This window comes from Diabrotica virgifera, chromosome 3 (genome assembly GCF_917563875.1).
Source record: "Diabrotica virgifera virgifera chromosome 3, PGI_DIABVI_V3a".
Lineage (NCBI taxonomy): Eukaryota > Metazoa > Arthropoda > Insecta > Coleoptera > Chrysomelidae > Diabrotica > Diabrotica virgifera.
Genome location: NC_065445.1, coordinates 194,721,302 through 194,745,145, shown reverse-complemented (window position 1 = coordinate 194,745,145; position 23,844 = coordinate 194,721,302). Strand labels below are relative to the sequence as shown.

Below are 23,844 nucleotides of genomic sequence, written 5' to 3'. Positions count from 1 at the left end.
AAATGCAAACAAATGCCATGCTATAACTTTTACTCGACTAAGACACTTTGAGAATAATTCTTACTTTATACGGGACACTAGGTTACAATTAGTTGACTCAGTTATAGATCTGGGTGTTATTCTTGATACTAACTTAAATTTCAACCTACACATTAATAGCATGGTTTCTAAGTCATTAAAGATGCTTGGCTTTGTTAAAAGATGCAGCTATGACTTTACGACTGGTCGTTCTTTAAAATTTCTTTATTGTTCTTTGGTTAGACCACATTTAGATTATGCATCATGTGTTTGGTCACCTCAATATAACTGTCATATTAATAAAATCGAACAAGTTCAGCGTAAATTCTTACGTTATTATGCTTATAAGATGCATCTCACTGGTCAAAATTATGAGTCTTTACTGCAAATTATTCGACTTGACTCATTACAGAGTCGTCGTCAACATAAAGATCTTTGCTTCTTATATAACTTAATTCATGGTCATAAATTCTGTATCCCACTTTTAAATAAAATTGGTCTACATGTACCTTCAAGAACCACCCGTTCTGTGACCACCTTCCACGAGGTCATTAACCGCACAAATTATAGTTCAAGTTCCTATCTCTCTAAAACTCTTAAATTAGCAAACACATTATCTCCGCAAATTGATTTCTTTGTGAACGACTTTACTGCGTTTTCCACACAATTATATTTATACTTAACTTAATGTTCTAATTTCAAGACTGATTTGTCAACTACTGTTATTGTCTTTGTTCTAGGATAAGTTGTATTTGTCAATTTCAAAATGTTCTAGCTCTCAATTGTTGAATGAGAGCAAGTAAGTTTATTCTTTATTATTGTTTGTTATGTATTTACCAATTTTGTATCTACTAGATCTTATTTTTCTAATTTGTGTGACATTTTAATTGTAAAAAATTTTAATTGTATCATGTACTAATGGACTTCGGTCCGTAAATGAATAATAAATAAATAATAAATAAATTTTATATCGTGGCTGTTAAAGATTTTTTTCATTTTGACGAAGGCTGATCTTGCCTTCTCGATCCTTATCTTAATTTCCGTCGATTGGTCCCACTGTTCATTTAAGTTTGCACCCAAATAACAAAAGTTGGTGATTTGTGTTATAGGTTGTTGGTTAACTAGTAATTGACCAGGTGTCAATTGGATAAATAAATTTTCATTTAATTTAAGAAAATGTCAGCGAATTGGTACATGGAACGTCCAGGGACTGATCCAAAACCCTGGAAAGTTACACATAATTGAAAAAGAAATGGCAGACCATAATCTTTCGGTACTGGGACTCTCAGAAACTCACTGGAGAGGAAAAGGACAATTTAAAACAACTGCTGGCAACGTCGTCTATTTTTCAGGCCCAGAAAACAAAAGTACAAATGGAGTCGCAATAATTGTACCCTCTAAACTTAACGACTGCGTAATTGGATATAATACTATTGATGACAGGATAATATCCCTTAAAATGAGAATATCCACCAATACCCTACACCTTGTCCAGGTATACGCTCCTACAACAGCTGCACAAGAAGAAGACATCAACAGGTTCTATGATCGTCTAGAAGAAACTGTTCGCGCTATTCCGAATCGTGAACTCGTCATCATTTTAGGAGATTTTAACGACAAAGTGGGGTCATCTAATGAAAATATTGAAGGAGTGCTGGGCAAAAAGGGACTGGGACAGAGAAATGAGAATGGCGACCGTCTAGTGGAGTTCTGTGTAGAACATCTTACAATTACAAACACGTTATATTAACATCATCCACGGAAATTATACACATGGCGCAGCCCAGATGGACGAACAAGGAATCAAATAGACTACATCCTAATAAGATCAAGATGGAAGTCGTCGTCCATCAACTGTAAAACATATCCTGGCGCAGACTGTGGAAGCGATCATCAACTCCTGGTATTGAACGTTCGACTTCGTTTTAAAGTCCCCAAAAGAAGACCCCAGAGAAAAGTCATGTCTCTAAATCCATCAAAAATAAATTACTTCCAACAAAACCTAGAAGAAGCTCTTTCTTTAGACCAAGTAGATAGTGACCCTGAGAGCACTTGGATAATCTATCTCAAAGATAAGGTAATCGAGGCTGCAAAAGACTGTGAGGCAGCGGTTTCCACTGGTCGTAAGCCATGGATATCCGATAATACGTGGACTGTGATTCAACGCAGAAAAGAACATAAAACTAGATACGGAACAAACGATGAATACAGAGCGTCATCGAGAGAAATCAGAAAACAATGCCGCAAAGATAAAGCTGATTACATCTCTCAAATATGCAGAGAGATAGAGGAACATGGCTGTCGAAATGAACCGAGGGACTTATTCCAGAAGATCAAATCCTTATCAGAGAATTTAAACCTCAAACATGGTCTGTAATAGATAAGGAAGGTAATTTAAAGACCGATACTGATGACATATTGGAAACATGGCGAAGCTACTGTGGCGAGCTATATAAAAATAACGAGGCATCAGCAGAAAATCAGTGGCCTTCTGACTACCCTAGAGAACCTACTGTCTTACTCGCCGAAGTCAAAGATGCAATTAAATCACTAAAGAGAAATAAATCCCCAGGCATTGATTCAATACCATGTGAAATACTACAGTTAATAGGTGACAAAGGATTACATATCATCCATTCTATCTGTGTCGCTGTTTGGAATTCAGGAAAATGGCCATCTGATTGGTGTACCTCAATTTATATCCCACTACACAAAAAGGGAACTACTACCAGATGTGAAAACTACCGCACACTGTCACTAATAACACATGCTAGTAAAATCTTGTTGCATATCATCAAAAACAGATTAAAAACCTATCTACATTACCAAATCCCTCAGGAACAAGCGGGGTTTGTAAAGGGTAAAGGTACAAGGGAACAAATCCTGAACCTGAGACAACTCATTGAAAAGTCTAAAGAATTTCAAGTCCCTATGATTATATGCTTCGTTGACTACCAAAAGGCATTTGATTGCGTAAGCTGGATAAATCTGTGGTCAATTTTAATGGAAATGGGCGCACCAATGCAATTGGTGACACTTATTAAAAATCTTTACCAGTCTAATATAGCAACAGTACGACTAGATCAAAGTTCTCAAACCAATTCACGACCGAGAGTGGTGTTAGACAAGGATGCGTGTTGTCACCTGACTTGTTTAACATTTATGGTGAACATGTCATTAGGATGGTTTTAGAAGAAAGGGCCGGTGGAGTAACAGTAGCTGGTAGGAAAATCTCCAATTTAAGATTTGCTGATAACACTACACTTATAGCAGCAAATGAGCAAGCAATGTTTGATCTTCTGCGAAGAGTTGAGTACGAAAGCAATAAAGTTGGTCTGAAAATCAATAAAGCTAAGACAAAAATGTTACTGACTAACATGTTACAGGAATACCAGATAGTAAACACCTTTGTCTACCTCGGGCCTAGTATAACTAACGCTGGTAACTGTGAAGCAGAAGTTCGGAGACGTATTGGTATGGCAAAAAATGCGATGAGTCGCCTAACTAAAGTTTGGAAAGACAGATCTATCTCTCAAAATATCAAGATGAGACTGGTGAATGCCCTTGTATTCTCAATATTTCTATACGGAGCAGAGACTTGCATTCTTCGCGCACGCGAGCGCCAAAAAATTGATGCCTTTGAGATGTGGTGCTGGAGAAGAATGCTGCGTATACCTTGGACAGCTCATAGGACAAACGTTTCCATTCTAAACCAACTCAATATTAAAAAAAGGCTGTCCACAATATGTCTGCAACGAATTCTGCAATTCTTTGGTCACGGGATTCGCAGAGGTGACGACAGTTTGGAGAGATTAATTGTTTCTGGAAACGTTCCGGGGAGAAGATCAAGAGGACGATCACCAACTAGATGGTCCGACTAAATAAAGAATTCAGCTGGAATGCTGGAAACTTATTCTGCGAAGCTCTTAGAGCAGCTGAAGATAGAGACCAATGGAGAAAAATTGTTAGGAATATTGGAAGAAATCACGATCCTCAGTAATGGGGAAACGACAAGAGAGATTCACCATGAAAATCAGTTAGTAAGGGAATTATTCCACAATGGCCCTGTCACAAGGAGACTAGATAGAACCTGGCCTCAAGACCTATTTCAAAACTTAAACATAAATAGAATAAGGTGAGACATCATTGGAAGTCTCTCCTTCATGTCCAAAAACATGGAACACATTTACTTAATATTCTTGAAATTATGTAGATTGTAAATAAACATAATTATATAAAAAAATAAACTTTTGCGATTAAACTTTAAAATTCAGGAATCTGCAGCTTTCACTTTAAACAATTCATAACTTTTACTATAATGAGATAGAAAGATTGAAACAGGTACCATTGTCTTCAGAAAGGTAAGAAATATAATCAGTGACATTAGAAGTGTTACACCCAGAAAGAATCATTTCTTGAACGTAATTTTTTGGCAGCACAATAACTATATTTAAAGCATGCTATGATAATAACATCAATGTTTTATCTTTTATAGTTTTTTTGGACACCCTCTATAAATAATTATGTTAAGGTTTATATTCCGTAAAAAAATTGGAGGCATTCGAAATGTGGCTATATGGGCGTATTCTGAAAATTCATTGGACTGCAAAAGTCTCAAACGAAGAAGTGTTAAGAAGAATTGGACATGACAGGAAGCTTATGAACACAATTAAAATAAGAAAAACATCGTATCTGGGCCACATACTTCGTAACGATAAATACTCTCTGCTACACGCCATCATGCAAGGAAGAGTACAGGGGAAAAAGGCCTGGGAAGAAATCTTGGCTGAGGAATATCAGAGATTGGACTAACCTCAGTGTTGAACAGATATTTCACGTTGCAAAAGACAGAGAAGCGTTTAAAAAAGTGATCGCCAACCTTCGTTAGAAGACAGCATAAGAAGAAGAATGTTTATATTACTGAATAGAGAATTGAATAACCTTTCAAATGAGCTAGCAGACGACCCCTATTCTCATTTAAAAAAATAGTCGATTACGTCACCACGCCCAGATGGATGACGTTACTAGTATGATATATATGTCAAAAAATCATAATTTAAAAATCGAATAACTTTTGCATTTTACATTTTTTAATTCTGTAAATAAAGCAGTTTACAGGGGATCAAAATATAGTGAATAACCATGTACATCACCCAGCGGTTTCACCTTAGTTTCAGCGAAGATCTATGGACCATAATCTTCACAATCTTCTGTTGTTTAGTGGCTGCAGTAGTGGTAATATTAATTAGTTGGGGTGGCCTTCCAATTTCTCATGGTGTCAGTTGGCTCTTTCTTGAATCACTGTGCTGATTAACGGGATATTTAGGTCTCTATGAAGTGTTTGGTTGGAAATGTACCACGGGGTATTTGCGATGGTGCGTAGAATTTTTGATTGAGTTCTTTGGATAATTTTTGTATTTGATTTGCTGGCACAACTCCATAGTACGATTCCGTACGTCCATATAGGTTTGATGACTGTTTTATAAATGAGCAGTTTGTTCTCAATTGAGAGTCGAAATTTTCCACCTATAAGTCAATTAATTTATTTCACTCTCAACTCAATTTGTTTCTTCTTCTTTAAAATGTGTCGTGTCCAGTTTAATTTTGAATCAAGATGAAACCCCAGGTATTTGACGATATTCTGTTGGAGTATGTTGACTTGATAATATTTGGGCATTGGTCTTTCCTTAGTGTGAAAGTTATATGTGTTGACTTAGTTTCATTAGCTTTTATCTTCCATTTCTTTAACCACTGTCCAATTTGGTCTAGGTGTTCTTGAAGTTTTAATACTGCAGCTGTTGGATCCTCTTCAGTTGCAAATATTGCTATGTCGTCAGCGAAAGTTCCAATGGTGGTTTGTGGAGAGGTTGGTAAATCGGATGTGTACAGTACATAAAGAAGTGAACATAGTATACTACTTTGTGGGACTCCTGACTGAATTTTGTTACGGTTTGATAGTTCATCCTCCACTTTACTTTCAAAATATTAAAATGGAACAGAGTTATTAAACGCAAAAATGTGATTTCATCTTTTTTATTTTTACGGTAAAATTGCGATTTTGCCAATGTTCCCCCACGTAAAATTCAACATAAACCTAATTTTCATTTTCAGCACCATCAAAAATATAAAGTATGACCAAAATTAGCCATTCACCACATCGTGGTCATTGCACCACACAGTATCTCGAGAAATAAGCGATTTTTTGTGGTGTGCCACTCGTCTATAAAGTCACATAACTTTTTTCCTGTACTAGTGAGAGTAACTATGCTTACCTTCAAAGAGTCCAAAGCCGAATACTAAGAAACATAGTCAACGCTCCATGGTATAGCCGCAACAAAGACTTACATCGGGAACTTCGTATATACCCTATTCCACGAATATACGACTATTTTGGATTATCTCGACAACGAATATTTTACTGTGCAAAATATGATGTTCAATATCAAATATTCATCACATATCCGATATTAAACAGTATATTTTTATCACCCCGTAGATCACATGAAATAATTTGTTATTATATTTAAACATGTGCGGGCTATTTAATTTGTTTAATTGTTGCAAATCGTAAACAATATTTTGGCAATGGACAATAATTGTGCTGACTAAATAAAAACCTTTGTTCTTTTGGTCGTGTGGGGTATGACCCAAATCATGTTGCCAACAAGAGAGAACATACATTTAGATTCATTCACTAGAGTCAAGTCAACCAGGCAATATGTGTCAAGTCAACCGTAAGTTTTTGAACAATTTACATTTGCTCCAACTTTACACCAACATGTAAGGTATCTCAAATTGAATAATAGGTTCTAATTATAAAAGTTCCACTCTATATACTTCAAATTGAATAATAGGATATAAGTATAAAGGTCCACTCTATGTAATTATCTGCATTCAAGTTAAAATTACTTCAGTTAAATATAAATTACCTATTTGATAATAATAAAAGGGATTCCTTTAAAATATTTAATCATTTAATCCAAATTACAAATACACCTTATCATTATACTATTATCTGCTATTATTATTATATATTAGTAAACGCTAACATACGTATTGTTATTTTGAAAATTTAATTAACAGAATACGCGATATTTCATTACGAATTAAACTGATATTTTCGAACTAAACATTTACCGCGTTGGCGGAGTTCAAGGGCAATCCTGAATCAGCAAATACCGTCCCATAGTAAACATATAGCAAGACGGTGAAAAAAACTAATAAACAACGACAAATTTAACACGGTCACTGCCGGAAAAAAGTATACTTATCATTTATTTCAAAAAATAAAATAAAAAACTAGGAAACATGGAAGCGTTATACGGAAAACAGGCAGAGCTGGGATTTGACATATAAATAAAATTACGATTAATATGAAGAAGGATTCACAATATATTAAAGAACGTCAGGACAAGTTGGATGACTATTGGCTGTGAGTTTCGACGGTAGCACTCTCTCGCGGTTTGAAACTTATACTTTTCTGATAAAATTTATGTATGTGAAATATACAAAACGAGAAAAATAGATACTTATCTAGAAAGACACAAATTATGAACTGAAATATTATTGTAACCTGATTACTAAATGAATACACAGAATTAATAGTAAAATTAATTATGTTTTTTTATTTTATTCATTATAATTTTAATATTTAATATATAAGTTCGTGCGACTGGATGACTGCTTACGCAAGAGACCATTGAGAAAAAGAATACGTTTAAATGAATTATTTAACATTTTAAATGTTACCTCTGTTTATTTTTGTGTGCTTACTGATTTGCTTATTAAAATTTGTAATTTGTATGGATTGTAATTTGTTTGAATTCTATCAAAATGGATATTAAACATTATACTGGATTCAAGTCTTATTTCCCATGATATCCAATTTCAATCAGCAACACCAAACAAGGAAAGGATTTAGTAGATACAGGACATGTACGCAATGTTTCCGAATATAATAAATGCATCCAGTACTGTTATATTCAGTATTTTTACATGAATCAATACAACAGCTGCAATATCTTGTTTTCTTTTTTGAAAAATCCATATTATCCGCCATTTCAGTTTATGAAGTTTATCAAATGCACAAAACAAAACTGCCACTAACACAGCGTTGCCACATTTTATTTAGAAAATCTACTGTAAGTTTAGCTTACTAAAATCTACTTATCAAAAACTAAAATATACTATAAAACTTTATTAATATATTTGTATATAATTTAGGACTTTTTATAATAAAAATAACAGCTGACTAACTAGAAATTTTTTTTATTTAGCTAATGCCTCGACAACTAATGGACATTGGCATGGTGATGGTACAGTGGATTTTACCAATTAGGTAGCTAGTGTAAAGTCGACTTTGCACTACATGATTTATCATGTGATTTGTCATATGATTTTTCCCATGACGAGCCGCATGACAATGCTTATGACAAAAGGAGCCGTATACGCTCTGAGCTTCGCTGGTGTCGCTCCTGGCGGATTACTAATTCAACTTTCACCGGTAATTTTTAAATTTATTATTTAATTGTTATCGCTTAATATTTACAACGGTAAAAAGTAATTAAATTATAATAGATTTTTTTAAGATTTTGCTAATCATTTTGACGTTCTATTGATAAAATATTAATTTCTTACTTCGGATACTTTCACAATTATCGTGTAGATGGCGCTAAGAATAATTTATAATTACATATTACGGAACATTAAAAAAACGTAAATTCAGTATTTAAAACGTAAGTATATTTAAGGTAAAAATATATACCACAGCTTTGACCAACTAATATTTTTTATAATTAATGTTTTTAATTTTATTTTAAATTAATTACTTTGACATTTATGTCAAATTTCCGGTAAACGTTTACAAACTTGCCACTACTGGCGATCGCGAATTTATAAATATCCCCTCTACGTACAAGCTCACAGCGTATAAACAATGCAAAATCATATGACAAATCACACAGTGTAAACATGTAAATTTCACTCCATGACCAAATCATATGACAAATCACATGATAAATCATGTAATGTAAAGTCGACTTTATGTGTAGTGTGTGTGTTGAGTAAGTGTCTTGTTACTTTGCAAAGTCGATGTCATTGTCTTTGCAGAGACGCTAATTGTATCCGAACGTCTGCGGTCCCTCCGGTGGGTACCGATCCCACAAGGATAGAAACTATTTTCATTTATTAATTTATAATAAACGAAAAATTCTCTACCCTGGTGAGATTCGAACTCGCGACCAGTCGGTCCTTTCGATCCAAAGGTAGGCGCTCTTACCACTGAGCCACAGAGGGAGTTTAACTAGAAATTAATATGACTGTAAACAAAAACCAAACTTTTTTATATTTTAACTGGGGAACAAAATGACCAATTATTATTAATTTTTATCAGTTTTATATTTAATATTCGTATATAATATTTTGTCATCCGCTGATTTTAACATCTGCATGTCTGTATCATATTTTTCAAACAATTATTTCGCATTTTACATTAAGGCCCCGTCTCACCATCAAATAATTGACAGTTATTTGATAAAACTTGACAGTCAAACTTGACTAGTGACACAAACTATACATACTAACTGTCACTTTGTGTCACTAACTGTCAAGTTTGATCAAATAACTGTCAATTATTTGATGGTGAGACGGGGCCTTTAGAAACACGCAAACACAATATTTGTTGTTTTGCAAAGTTACATATATTATAATTAGGCCCGGTCTTTTCACCTCCGAATAAATATTTATTAGGAAGTTTATCCGGCAGATTACATGTAAATATGTCAAATAAACCTCCGAATAACTTTTATCCGGAGGTGAAAAGACCGGGCCTTAGATATTTTAGTTTTCCATCGTTAGCTTCTAACAGGCTCACCGAATGCCAGAACTCTTCAATAACACCTGAAATAGGTACTGATTGCACTGCTATACTTGAAATCTGCAAGTTTGTTACACCAGAATCCAGTTTCATTTCTGTTTAATATTCATCATCTATGTCCTGGGGCTAGATTCCGTGCACTGTAGATATCTACACTTCGCTTTGTATCGATGTCAATTGTCGTGAAAATATTTGAATTTTTAGCTTTAATTGAATTATTTTCTAGTTTTGCTAGTTGATGCTGAAGTGGCACTTAGTAAAACAAGAAAAGATTTGAATTAAAACTAAAAATTCAAATATATTGACATTGATAGAAAGCGGTCGGCGGTGTTAGCGATTGTACACAGAATCCCACCCCTGAATCTTATTTTCGGTAATGACATTGGGACATTGTAACAAAATGTCTAAAAATTAATTTAGAAATGGGGTAAATACTATTAAAAAGCAAATTTTATTTTTGTCATAAGAAAATGTTGAAATATACCAAAAATCTATTAAAAAATATTGCCTACTAGAATTTTTTAAAAAATATCAAAAATTTACCAAAAAAGTAGAAACCTACTAAATGTGGCAACGCTGCACTAACAGCGCTGGCGATAACCGTCAAATCTCCTCTCCTCTACCCATGGCGCGCCATTTAAATTTATCAGATAAATGCACAAAACTGCCACTAACAGCGCTGGCGAAAGCTGTCAAATCCCCTCTACCCATCGGCTCATGGCCAATTGGGCGAGATTTCAAAGTAATCACAAAAACTTACTTGAAGGCGGTTTGAGAAAAGACAAATATTTTGAAACAAAATATTACGAACAAGTTTATAAGAGGTATATTGAGGGTAAAACCCTGCTGGAAGAATATGGAAGAAATCTGAAGAAAGGAAAAGCCCCGAAAGTCAGGGAAATACAGATAAGAAAACAAAAAATCGGGGAACTATTACTTTAAGAAAATGCACAAGAGTTGCAGGAGGATGAAGAATTGCAATCTGAGTTAAAAGAACATATGGAGAAAATAAATACACTCATGATTGAAGCAACAATAAATGAGGTGCTAGAATCGTTGGTTATTGAAGAATTGGAGAGAATAAATAAATTACAGAAGATAGTCAAGGAAACTTTAAAGAAGATACAGCCAGGAACGGAACGGTCAGATAGCACACAGAGAGACGGCGTCACACTACCTCAGGTGAAAATTCCTGTGTTTGAAGGAAGATATGAAAGGTGGAGAACTTTTCACGATCTGTTCACTAAAGTAATACATGAAAACAAGCAATTATCGAACGCAGAAAAAATGCAGTACCTAAAAACTCAAGTAAGAAGCCAACAGAATGATACAGCACCTACACATAACAGAAGCAAACTATGAAGTGGCCTGTAATATGTTAAAGGAAAGGTATGAAAACCCGAGGATGACACTATTTAAACTAATAGACAGGATGCTCCTAGCGCATGAAGTAAAGGAAGCTTCCGCTAGAGCACTGAAATCGCTACATGACACCTTCCATGAATGTCTGGAAGCCATCGGAGGATTAGGAACAGACACGGAAGCATGGAGCCCGTTGATAGCCAGAATAAGCATAACAAAATGGGATTATGAAACCAGGAGACTATACGAAAACCACATCGGAGACAGTAGAGAGATACCTTCGTACAAATCAACACAAACATTCATACACAGAAGATTCCAAACACTGGAGCTGCTGGAATCAGAAAAGAAACAAGATAATCAAGGAGGAATGGGTAGAAGAACAAGAATAAATTGTGTGATGTGTAACGGAGATCACGGAATAGCGCACTGCAGGAAATTTCTGGAAATCAATACAAGAGACCGGAGCAGAATAATAAAAGAAAAAGGATGGTGTGCGAACTGCCTAGCACATAAGAAAATCAATGTCTCTCACAGCAGAGATGCAAACAATGTGGAGGAGAGCACCACACAATGATACATTATGAAAAAGGAAACACGGGCAATAGAAGGAGCTCAAATGAGAGGAAAAGAGAACAGATACCAGAAAGAAATGGAAGAGACTCGAACAATAGGAGAAACGGGTACCACACTGACAGGTACAGGGGAGGCAACAGTTATTCGAGCAATGTCAGAGACCCAAATAACGGAAGGCGAGAAAATACGCAAGGGAACAATGGGCACAGGTACGGCAACACTACAACGAGGTCAGAACTCAGTTAATTGTGCAAGTCAGAAGGAAGGTGAAGCACTACTTGCCACAGCAGTTGTAAGCATAAGAGATGCGGAGGGAGACTCTCATATAATGAGAGCACTCATAGACCAAGGGTCACAATGCTCATTTATCACGGAACAAGCGGCGTCGGCGCTAGGAACAAAAAGACAGCCAATACAGGCAACCATATCAGGAATAGGCTCGTCCGGAGAAAAGACGGCCAACTAGAGCATGAAACTATTAATCGAAACACATTTCCAAAGTGACTTCAAGATGGAAACAGAGGCGTTGGTACTAGCAAAAATAACCAGAGATCTACAGGAACAGGATATAATCCTACAGGAATATAACGAGAAATATGCACTGCTAGCAGACCTGAGATATTACGAAGTAGGGAAGATATACTTATTGCTAGGAGTAAAAGAACACAGTTACATATTGATGGAGGGTATCGACCGATTAGGTAACGGCCTACTCACTCAAAATACGAAACTAGGATGGATAGTGTCAGGAACGACACACAGAAAAGAATCCAGTCCGCACGAATCAGATAATAAAACTATGACGATAATTAAAGCAGGACATTTCAGCTCCTTATCAGGGGCAATTACATGGACTAAGGATGAAGAAACACTTGTCCAAACAGAAAAAAACAGAAGATCCCAGGAAATACCGAAGGAACAATAGGTATAAAGGAGCAAGAAAAAGTGTACCAAACGGACACAAATACCTAAATACAAACACAAAACAGTACAATACAGTACAGAACGTCGATCGACGGAACGAACGTGAAAATGTAATACAGAAAAATTACAAACATAACTCTAAAAGAAGAGAAACATACAGAAACAAAAACTGCAGTAATATTAACGCAACTGAAAGAAGTAACACGAGGACGTATCGTGATCACAGAAATACAAAACAATACGGACCACAGGAGCCGAAGATATACCGTGACAAAACGTACAGAAATACAAAAGAAAATAGACGTCGGGATACGAGGAAGTATCGGGAGCAAACATACAGGAAAACAAACGAAAACAAGAAGAAATATTACAAGGATAAAAATAGAAAATATGAAAGACAAAATTATACGAGAAGGAATCATGTAAACTATACAAATACGAATAAACATGAAACATATGAAAGAATAACTTATCGGAATGAAACTAGAATCCAAAATAATAGAGGAGCACGGCAAGCTCAACAAAGAAGAAATACTAACAGAAGAAGAAACAAACAATGGACTCGGGTGACTTACACTCACCATGAGCAACAGAAGAATTCGGTGCCTGATGCAAATTCTTTCGGGAAAGTATGCAAACTAGATAGGGATTGACCTTAAGGGTAGAACGTCATGCAGTAGGCTGCTAAGAGGAAGGCCTAGGTGGTAAATCGAATCCCACTCGGTTGAGTCCTGCAGCTCCAGCACGACAATGGATTGTCTACAGGACAGATAAATAAGCAGACGAAACTTGGAATTATGGAATTAGGATATTTTTTTGGAACGCAGCTATACCGCTGCAAATGGAGGGATTTTTTTGCCCCGCCCCAAGGAATCTACTAACTATAGTAGATTATATTACACTACACTTTTCTACAAAACTTATACAACTCTTGTAGGCAACTACAGGATTTATAAAGAAATACTTCAATTATGGTCATACAAGAAGATAATACAAAAAGGTGACCGCAATATAATTAATACATACACACATAAACACAATGCTATAATAATAGAAACAATACATACAGAATAATACAATCGTCTAATTATAAAAATCATTAATAACTTTATGTACCATAACAAGCGATCCACAATTATTGGGATCAAAGCTACCCCTGGAAAAAATTACGTATGTCTTGTTGTAATCTGAATTTATATCATTGGTTTATCAATTAATTTTGATTAATATTGTAAAACATAAAAAATCGGTCAAAACCTTTAACACAGAACTTTAAACAAAACTAAAAAGAATTAAAATTATAAGTAACAATAATAAATAAAATCAAAGAAGATGCTGTGTATGTCCACCGCCAACATCTCTACATAACCTAACTTTTCTTTTTAAGTTGACGTACACTGACAAGTATCTGAACATAAACAAAGTTGACGTAAACTGGAAACTATATCTGAATTAATAATCGACATGCACTGTATAGCTATCTCTATCGTTCAGAGCCACCTATGGTGACAATAATTTTGGATCACACGTTATTATATTATGATGTAATACAAACCGAGGGTACAAAAACATAGCGAGATTCTGACTAAACAGCAAATCCCATGCGGTTATATGGATGAAATAAAATACAACGGCCATCGTGATAGACCGAGAGCCGCCGTACAATTCGATAATATTAATAATAAAATAACTAATACTACAATACGATTATAATAATAAGAGAATACAATAATACAATACTTAACACATTGAAATATCTATCCCACTCAATACTTTTTCCTTTACCTTTACCTAAACTGAACTTTAACTTGAATGTTTTTGATTTAAATTCTGATTCAGGTGTTGCAGTTGGAGGATTGATAAGTTGTTCAAAGACTAGTGTCTTCACATCACACCGTACATTAACCTATTATGTTATAAATATCTTATTATCATTGTTAGCGTTGCTTTACCGACTCCTTGTTCTGATTTATTTTCGCCGGGCAGTATGTTCAATATCAAATATTCATCATTCATATCCGATATTATACAGTATATTTTTATCACCCCGTAGATCACATGAAATAATTTGTTATTATATTTAAACGTGTGGGGGCTATTTAATTTGTTTAATTGTTGCAAATCGTAATCGGGGTATCCCGAATGAAGTACGTGCCTCCTAGTGGCGGGATACGGGCAACAATACATTGGCTTATAGGGCAGTCCTTACAGTAGGGATCCTGGCCTATACAGAAAAATGCAGGCGGGTGTGGGGTAATACTGCACTTTGGTTGCATTGGTGGTGTATTGGCTAAACGTGCAGGACAGGGCAGGGTATGGTGCTGATAGAAAAGGCATTCAGGCATCAAACATCCAAAAATCTTTTCAGGCCATAATAATGAAAAGACCTTCTCCAAACGAAATAAAAACTTATACTGAAATGATGGCATCTCCTGAGGTAAAATGTTCCGGAAGTAAAATGAGCCTCCATTCGGATCTCCGGGTGAGGACTATCTCAGGGGGAACACCATTGCAGGTTAGAAAAATCAGGATAGGGTCTTGGAATCTTGGTAGTCTTACAGGTAAGAGTCTGGAGTTAGTGGATGCGCTCAAACGAAGAAGAGTTCAAATTGCTTGTATTCAAGAAACTAGGTGGAAAGGACAAAGGGCGAAAGAACTAGGTGATGGATATAAATTGTGGTATGTAGGGAGTAGTAACACTAGAAATGGAGTTGGTATAATTGCTAATAGTGAAATGAAAGATAACGTAGTAGATGTTGTAAGAACGAGTGATAGAATGATGTCAGTGAAATTTGTAATTGATAAAGAGGTATTGAATGTTGTGTGTGTGTATGCTCCTCAAACAGGTCTGGGTGAGAATGAAAGAAGAGCTTTCTATGATCAATTGGGAGACATACTGAGTGATATTCCAGCGGAGGAGAAAGTTATAATAGGAGGTGATTTCAATGCACATGTGGGCCAAGCCAAGACAGGATATGAAACAATACATGGGGGATTAGGCTTTGGAACTAGAAATGAAGCTGGAGATGACATGCTAGAATTAGCAACAGCATTGGATATGGCGATTGTTAACACATTCTTTAAAAAGAGAGAAACTCAACTTATTACCTACAAAAGTGGACAACATCAATCCCAAATAGACTACTTCATGATAAGGAAAGAAGACATACGTGAATGCAAGGACTGCAAGGTAATAGTTAGTGAGACAGTAAGCCAACAACATAAGCTGCTTGTTCTGGACATCGAAGTAAAAAGCGAAACTAAACAAAAATATCGGAGAGGACCACAAAAAATCAAGTGGTGGATGCTAAAAGATGAGAAGGAAGGTCTATTCAGGGAAAGAATAGTAGAAAAAATATGTTGGAACATGAAAGGAAGCCCTAACACAATTTGGAGAAAAATGGCCAATATTATTAGAGAGACGGCTATTGAAATACTTGGGAAAACGTCAGGAAAGAAGTTTGAAGATAAAGAGACTTGGTGGTGGTCAAATGAAGTACAAGGAAACATAAAAGAGAAGAGAAAATTATATAAAAAGTGGCAAGAAACCAGATCGGACATAGATCTTCAAAACTATATGGTCGCCAAAAAGAAAGCGAAAGTAGCAGTAGCAAAAGCTAAAGCAGAAGCGTATTCAAACCTATACGATCAACTTGATACCAGGGAAGGCGAAACGAAGATATATAAAATAGCCAAACAGAGAGCAAAGAAAGCAAAAGATTTTAATCAGATTAGATGTATCCGAGATGAAAATAATAAAATACTAGTTCACGAAAGGGATGTCAAAAAGAGATGGAGAAAGTACTTTGACAGCTTATTAAATGAAGAATTTGACAGACAGCCTGTAGAGTCAACGGAGACAGTAGCAGCAATGGTCACCAAAATAACCAACGAGGAAGTGGCTCAAGCGCTTCAAAAAATAAAGAAAGGAAAAGCGGTAGGACCAGATGATATTCCTGGGGAAGTATGGAGAGCATTGGGAGAGACAGGAACAAGGTGGCTAGCAGGTCTATTTAATAGAATTATGGAAGTTGGACAAATGCCAGACGAATGGAGAAGCAGTATACTGGTACCTGTTTACAAAAACAAGGGAGATATACAACAATGTACAAACTACAGGGCTATAAAACTGCTTAGCCACACCATGAAAATATGGGAAAGAGTAATTGATAGACGGATACGTGAAGAAACCGAAATATCCGAGAATCAATTTGGCTTTATGCAGGGTAGATCAACAACAGATGCAATTTTCATTATAAGGCAGTTGATGGAAAAATACAGGAGTAAAGAAACAAACGCTCATATGGTATTCATTGATCTTGAGAAAGCATATGATAGAGTTCCTCGAGAGATTCTGTGGTGGGCACTCAATAAGAAAGGAGTCCCTGGTGAATATGTAAAGATTGTGAGGGATATGTATGAGGGAGTAACGACTAGTGTTAGGACAGGTGTGGGAGAGACTGATAAATTTCATGTGAAAGTAGGATTGCATCAAGGTTCTGTGCTTAGTCCGTATTTATTCTCATTAGTTTTGGACCAGATAACAGCGAAAATACAGGGTAACATTCCATGGTGCTTAATGTATGCTGATGATGTCGTGTTAGTAGGAAATAGTGAAAGAGACTTAGAACAAAAACTGGTACAGTGGAGACAAGCTCTGGAGGAAAAAGGTTTAAAACTTAGTAGGACAAAAACAGAGTATTTGGAATGTTCATTTAAAGATGGAGCTACTACAAATAAAATGGTATCTTTGGATGGTGAAATGATTGTAAAAAGCAATAGTTTTAAGTACCTAGGATCGGTATTACAGAGTAATGGAGAAATAGATGGAGATGCATGCAGTAGAATTAGGGCTGGATGGATGAAGTGGAAAGAAGCGAGTGGTGTGTTGTGTGACAGAAAAATTCCAATGAAGCTGAAGGGAAAATTCTATAAAACAGCCATAAGACCAGCTATGATGTACGGAACTGAATGTTGGGCAGTGAAAAAGAAAGAGGAACAGCGAATGCATGTGGCGGAAATGAGAATGCTTAGATGGATGAGTGGAGTGACAAAGAAGGATAAAATTAGAAATGAGTATATTAGGGGAAGTCTAGGTGTGGCACCAATTGATGCCAAAATGAGAGAGCATAGGTTAAGATGGTTTGGTCATGTTCAACGTCGAGACGTTAACCACCCAATACGAAGAATAGCTGAAGTGCAGATTCCTGGAAGGAGTAGGAGAGGAAGACCAAAGAAGAGCTGGGGGGAGACGATAAGGCAGGACATGTTGGTAAAGGGGATTAACATTGATATGGCCCAAGATAGAATTGTGTGGAGAAATGCAATTAGGGAAGCCGACCCCGCATAGGGATAAGGCAAAGAGAATGATGATGAATTGTTGCAAATCGTAAACAATATTTTGGCAATGGACAATAATTGTGCAGACTAAATAAAAACCCTTGTTCTTTTGGTCGTGTGGGCTATGACCCAATTCATGTTGCCAACAAGAAAGAACATACATTTAGATTCATTCACTAGGGTCAAGTCAACCAGGCAAGAAGTGCCTTTAACTTCATTCCTTCGAGTCACCGCATGCATTCAACATGTAGCATTATCATGGTAGTCTCATTTTAATTTTCATACGAACCACATATCGGTAAAACAACGTTCTCCCGGGGTTTAGGCAGCCTAGTGTCATTCTCTATTCTCTATCAATAAATCATCTAAGTGCATTTTGGTGTTTCAATAACAAACGATAGATCTCCAGTTGAGCCCGAAGAATAGACAATGAAAAACGAAAGTAAATTGCAAATTACATTGTTGCTTATTGGTATAATTATTAGAGCCATTTACTTTTGTACTTCTTATGTTGCACACTAAAATATTCGTTGTCGCGATAATCCAAAACAGTCGTATTCGTGGAACGAAAACCGATTCCACAACCATACAAACAGGGAAGTGTTAGAACTTTTAGATAATCAACACCTAGTCCGCAAGCTCAAACGCACCAAACCTTTTGAACATGTGTGAGTGATAAATCTATAAATGTCAGTGTCAGTTTACAGTGATCTTGAGATCTTCAATGTCACAACTAACAGTGATGTGTGCAACAATAATTATAAATTCTAAGGTGAACCGTTGGGAATACCTAGGACAGTGCAGTAGTAGAGTAAGTTAAATGTAAAATGCTGGTTAGTTTTAGGATTAGATGAATTGTTAATTTACTAAATAATAAAAAAAATCTTCAATGTGTATTATCAAATGCTTTTGTAAAGTTCCATTCTGAATGAATTGCTTAAAACAAATAATTTCATATTTATAAGGCCTTTTCCCAGTGTATATTCTGAAATGTTGTTTTTGCTTCACTAAAGCGCTTAAAATAAATGTCGCACTTGTCAGGCTGTATACTTATGACTTTTTAACTGTCCATATTTACTAAATTGCTTAGAACAAATTTTACACACTGGCGAAGCGTCCATGTAACCACTGTTACCATTGGTAACAGTTAAAAATCTTGCAAATAAATATTTTACTACCACTATGAAATAATTCCATTTATATTTTTTACCAACAGAAATATTTGTTAATATGTAGTACCTAATTCAGTAAATAGCCAACTAGACGCACGAAAATATTGGCGAGTTTATGTGAATCCGTTGCACGTTATTATACGTTGTTACCACTTTTCTTTCTGTTAAGGCAGGATGATCCTCGCTATCGGTCGTCAGGCTCGTTTCTGAAAATTTTCAAGGGGCGACGGCGTGGGCGCGCTGTAAATCAGTGGGCTTTGTTATCATTTTTTGTTTTGGTAACGCTAGTTTAGTACCTATTACAGATTACAGTGTATGTGCACAGGGCCGGCGATAACGGGCCTGCAAGGGATGCACTGCAGGTGGGCGTCCCTGTAGGGGGCACCAAAATTACCTTTTTTTCTGCAGGTTTTTGAAAATATTCTTCTTTAGGCGCGATTCGATTGAGGGTAAAATTGTACATAAATCTGCGCGCCTGCGCAGACAGTATGTACACAGACAGTATGTAGTTCATTGCTAATCTTTCAAGATAGGTATGTATGTATCTGTAACCGTGCAAATAAGTCATTAAAAGAATATATTAGTGTTTTTAGGAAATGTATTATTTATTATCATTCTTGTTTTTGGATTTGTTTCTCTGTAGTAAAATAATAAAATATTATGTAAGCATAACATTTTTACACTATATGTCGCCGTGCTGTTTAATTATATCCGAAACTTACATGTCAATTACAAGGACCTCGCTGGAGTAGTTGGTAATGCGTTAGCTCTGAGATTGGAATGACGCGGGTTCAAATCCTGGGCGATTCATATATTTTTTTTATTTTTGGTTGTTTTAATAAAATTTTTTGAAAGTGGTAGATAAGAAAGTTAGTTTGATTTTTAAATAAAATACAAATAACCTGTACAATAACCTGTACAAAGTATATTTACTTCGTTTAAATTACCTATTATATAATAGAAGAATATCTTCTTACGTGCGTACAAAGTACACACACATTCTTTTTTATAAAATATTAAACAAAAAAACCGAAGAGCACCTATGCTAGTTTTGCAGGCGGGCACTTTATACCCTAGCTCCGGAACTGTGTGTGCATTTAAACATGAAAGAGTGTCGCTGCGTAATAAATCAACTACTTGAAAAGTCATTTTCCTTGCATATTTTATTATATATAATTTTGAAGAAAAAAATGAGATTATTGAAAATGAAAGACTTAAAAAATATAAACAATAGTTTTAAAAATAATGTTCTTTTTCCTATTTGTTCATTTTTTTATGTTAATTTTATGGTAGAATAATCTATTTAGTTTGTTTGTTATGTCTATTACATATAATTACATATAATTTGGGAATAGCGATTTGTTTAATTTTATCCCATAGGATTGAAAACAAAAACTTATATTTGGGAGGTTCAAAATAATTTTTTTAATAAGATTTTTTTACATCTGATTTTGGTAACACTTTAGAAAAAGTCACGCGTCGCCACTGACTTTTAAGGCTTTTCTCCAGTGTGTATCCTTAAATGGTTTTTCAAAGTTCCATTTTGACTAAATTGCTTAAAACAAATTTTACAGTTGTAGGGCTTTTCTCCAGTGTGTATTCTCAAATGTTGTTTCAAACTAACTGCTTGAGTAAACCTCTTAACACAAAATTCGCACTTGTAAGGCTTTTCTCTAGTGTGTATCCGTAAATGGTTTTTCAAAGTTGCATAATTTCTAAATTGCTTAGAACAAATTTCACACTTGTAGGGCATTTCTCCAGTGTGTATTCTTAAATGCCTTTTCAAAGATCCTGGTTCATTAAACTGCTTATAACAAATTTCGCAATTGAACGGCTTTTCTCCAGTGTGTATCCTTAAATGACTTTTTAAATTTCCATTTTGACTAAATTGTTTAAAACAAATTTCACATTTATATGGCATATCCCCACTGTGTATCCTTAAATGCGTTTTTAAATGCCCGTGTAGAATAAATTGCTTAGAACAAATTTCACACTTGTAAGGCTTATGTCCAGTGTGTATTTTCAAATGTCTTTTCAAATGTCCTGCTTCAATAAATCGTTTAAAACAAATTTCACACTTATAAGGTTTTTCCCCAGTATGTACCCTTAAATGCTTTCTCAAAGATCCTGCTTCATTAAACTGCTTATAACAAATTTCACACTTATAAGGCTTCTCTCCAGTGTGTAACCTTAAATGACTTTTTAAATTTCCATTTTGACTAAATTTCTTAGAACAAATTTCGCATTTATAACGCTTTTCTCCAGTGTGAATTACCAACGTTCTTTCTGATTTCATTTTAACCTCGTTATGACGTAAACCTAAAATAAAAATCAAGCTATAAAACTTTGCATACAGAAATGGCAAAAAATAAACATAACTCTAGAATAACAGCATTATATGCACTCTATCTCTAAAAGTAACAGTTATGGTCACAGCACATTACTGTCTAGCATGGTATCTCCTAAGGCCGCACTTGCCACGATGACTGATCTCTATTTTCGATCCCAATTGACTAGTTCCAACTTCCAGTTCCCCCTTCTCCATCCCACTAAGCAGTAAGCAATACACGCCGACGCCGTTTATATATTGATTGAATATTTTGGTATCGACATATTATTTCCATAGTATCAATATCGATAATCTTTTATTGATTCGAATGGAGTATCGCAAATTAAAGTGCAATGTAAATGCAACATTGTAATCTATTGGGTATTTGCTATTGATTAACCCTTTCGAGACGGGTATATAAACTTACGTGCATAGAAATCGGCCCAGTTAAAAGTTTGGTCATTTTTTATGTCTCGTATTTCCTAAACCTGTTGGCCGATTTAAGTGAATTTTTTAATATGTTATGGCCTATTCTTTAACAATACCGGTGTAATAATATTGTTGCTAAACAGGTAAATTTTCATTGTATACCGGGTGTACGAATCAAACTGTGTTTGTTTCTCAAAGTTCGCATCACCCTGTGGAATATTCTAGCATTTATAAAATACTGAATTTAAAACCCAACTATTGCCTCAAGTTTTCTTAACATTCTGCTTTTTGATTTATTCAGTTATGTTGGATAATAAAAAAGTTAAGTACTTTAACCACTAGACATGTTCTTCATCAATACACGGTGTTTCTAAATAAGTGCGACAAACTTTAAGGGGCAATTCTGCATGAAAAAATAATGACAGTTTGCTTTATAAACTTATGTTTGCAACTGTTTCGTTTCCGAGATACGGGATGTTGAATGTTTTCTTATAAGCTGACGATTTATTTATTGCTCTAAAACCAGTTGAGATAGGCAAATGAAATTTGGTAGGTTTTAAGAGATAGTTATTGCGGATTTTTGACATAAAATTAAGAATTCTATATTCACCTTTGGCGTGCATACGGGATGTATCTAAAATGTTTGTATCCGTAAGCACGCCAATGGTGAATATAAAATTATTAGTTTTATGTTAAAAAATCCGCAATAACTATGTCTTAAAACCTACCAAATTTTATTTACATATCTCAACTGGTTTAAGAGCAATAAATAAATCGTCAGTTTGTAAGAAAAAATTCAACATCCCGTATCTCGGAAACATTTGCAAACATAGGTTTATCAAACAAACTATCATTATTTTTTTATGCAGAATTACGCCTTAAAGTTTGTCTCACTTATTTAGAAACACCGTGTATTGATGAAGAACATGTCTAGTTGTTAAAGTACCTAACTTTTTTTATTTATTATCCAACATAAATGAACGAATCAAAAAGCAGAATGTTAGGAAAAGTTGAGGCTATAGTTGGGTTTTCCTTTCAGTATTTTATAAATGCTAGAATATTCCACAAGGTGATGCGAACTTTGAGAAAAAACACAGTTTGATTTGTACACCCGGTATACAATGAAAATTTACCTGTTTAGCAACAATATTATTACATCGATATTGTTAAAGAATCAGGCCATAACATATTAAAAAATCACTTAAATCGGCCAACAGGTTTAGGAAATACGAGACATCAAAAATGACCAAATTTTTAAGTGGGCCGATTTCTATGCACGTAAGTTTATTTCGCAAAGTCGGACGCAAAATTTTCACAGTCTGCCCTGCTTGGTTGGCTTTTTCAAACTAAGTCCAAGTTAGGCCAGTTAATGAGGTAGAAAGCCCAAAACCTACAAAATGTTTGCAGTTGGATGAATTTCAATGAAACAATGAATACAGCGTCCATTAGAAACAAACTTGAAAGGTTGGAAATTATGCTTGACTAAGAAAATCCCATTGTCGTCAGTATTGCGGAATACTGGTGTAAGCAGGATGAAATAGCTCTAATGGTAACTCTGGGTTACGATTTTGTAACCAGTTATTGTCGACCTATCCATGAGCATGGCGGATCGGTTCTGTATGTGAAATGTGGGTATGAAACTCAGATCATCAATGTGTGCCAGTTCGCTGTGGAGATGCATTATGAGTGCAGTGCGTGAAAATAATGTTTTGTGAAAGAAAAGTTGCAGTCATCAGTATCTACAGGCCTCCCAGTGGAGACTTTTATTTGTTTTTGAAGCAGTTTTCCTATACGATTGAACTCTGTAATAGGTATGTTGG

The 23,844-nt window shown here is 35.3% G+C and overlaps 2 protein-coding genes across 2 annotated transcripts in view; one reads left to right on the top strand and one right to left on the bottom strand.

The window, feature by feature from the left end:
• The first annotated feature begins 12,690 nt into the window (after window positions 1-12,690).
• Window positions 12,691-13,407, top strand: LOC126882668 (putative uncharacterized protein DDB_G0282499). Its single transcript, XM_050647642.1, has one exon. The coding sequence runs from the start codon at window positions 12,691-12,693 to the stop codon at window positions 13,405-13,407; it is 717 nt and encodes a 238-aa protein (XP_050503599.1).
• Window positions 13,408-20,528: 7,121 nt separating this feature from the next.
• The window catches only part of LOC126882667 (zinc finger protein 721-like), a 203,307-nt gene continuing 199,991 nt past the window's right edge, over window positions 20,529-23,844 (bottom strand). The window contains exon 6 of the mRNA XM_050647641.1: window positions 20,529-21,585. Within this exon, the coding sequence (XP_050503598.1) occupies window positions 20,759-21,585 (827 nt within the window). The 3' untranslated portion in view covers window positions 20,529-20,758. The remainder of the gene's footprint in view (window positions 21,586-23,844) is intronic.

What these genes read in the sequence shown, in the direction of transcription:
- LOC126882668 (XM_050647642.1), top strand. Translation starts at nt 12,691, where the DNA reads ATGAAGAAACACTTGTCCAAACAGAAAAAAACAGAAGATCCCAGGAAA.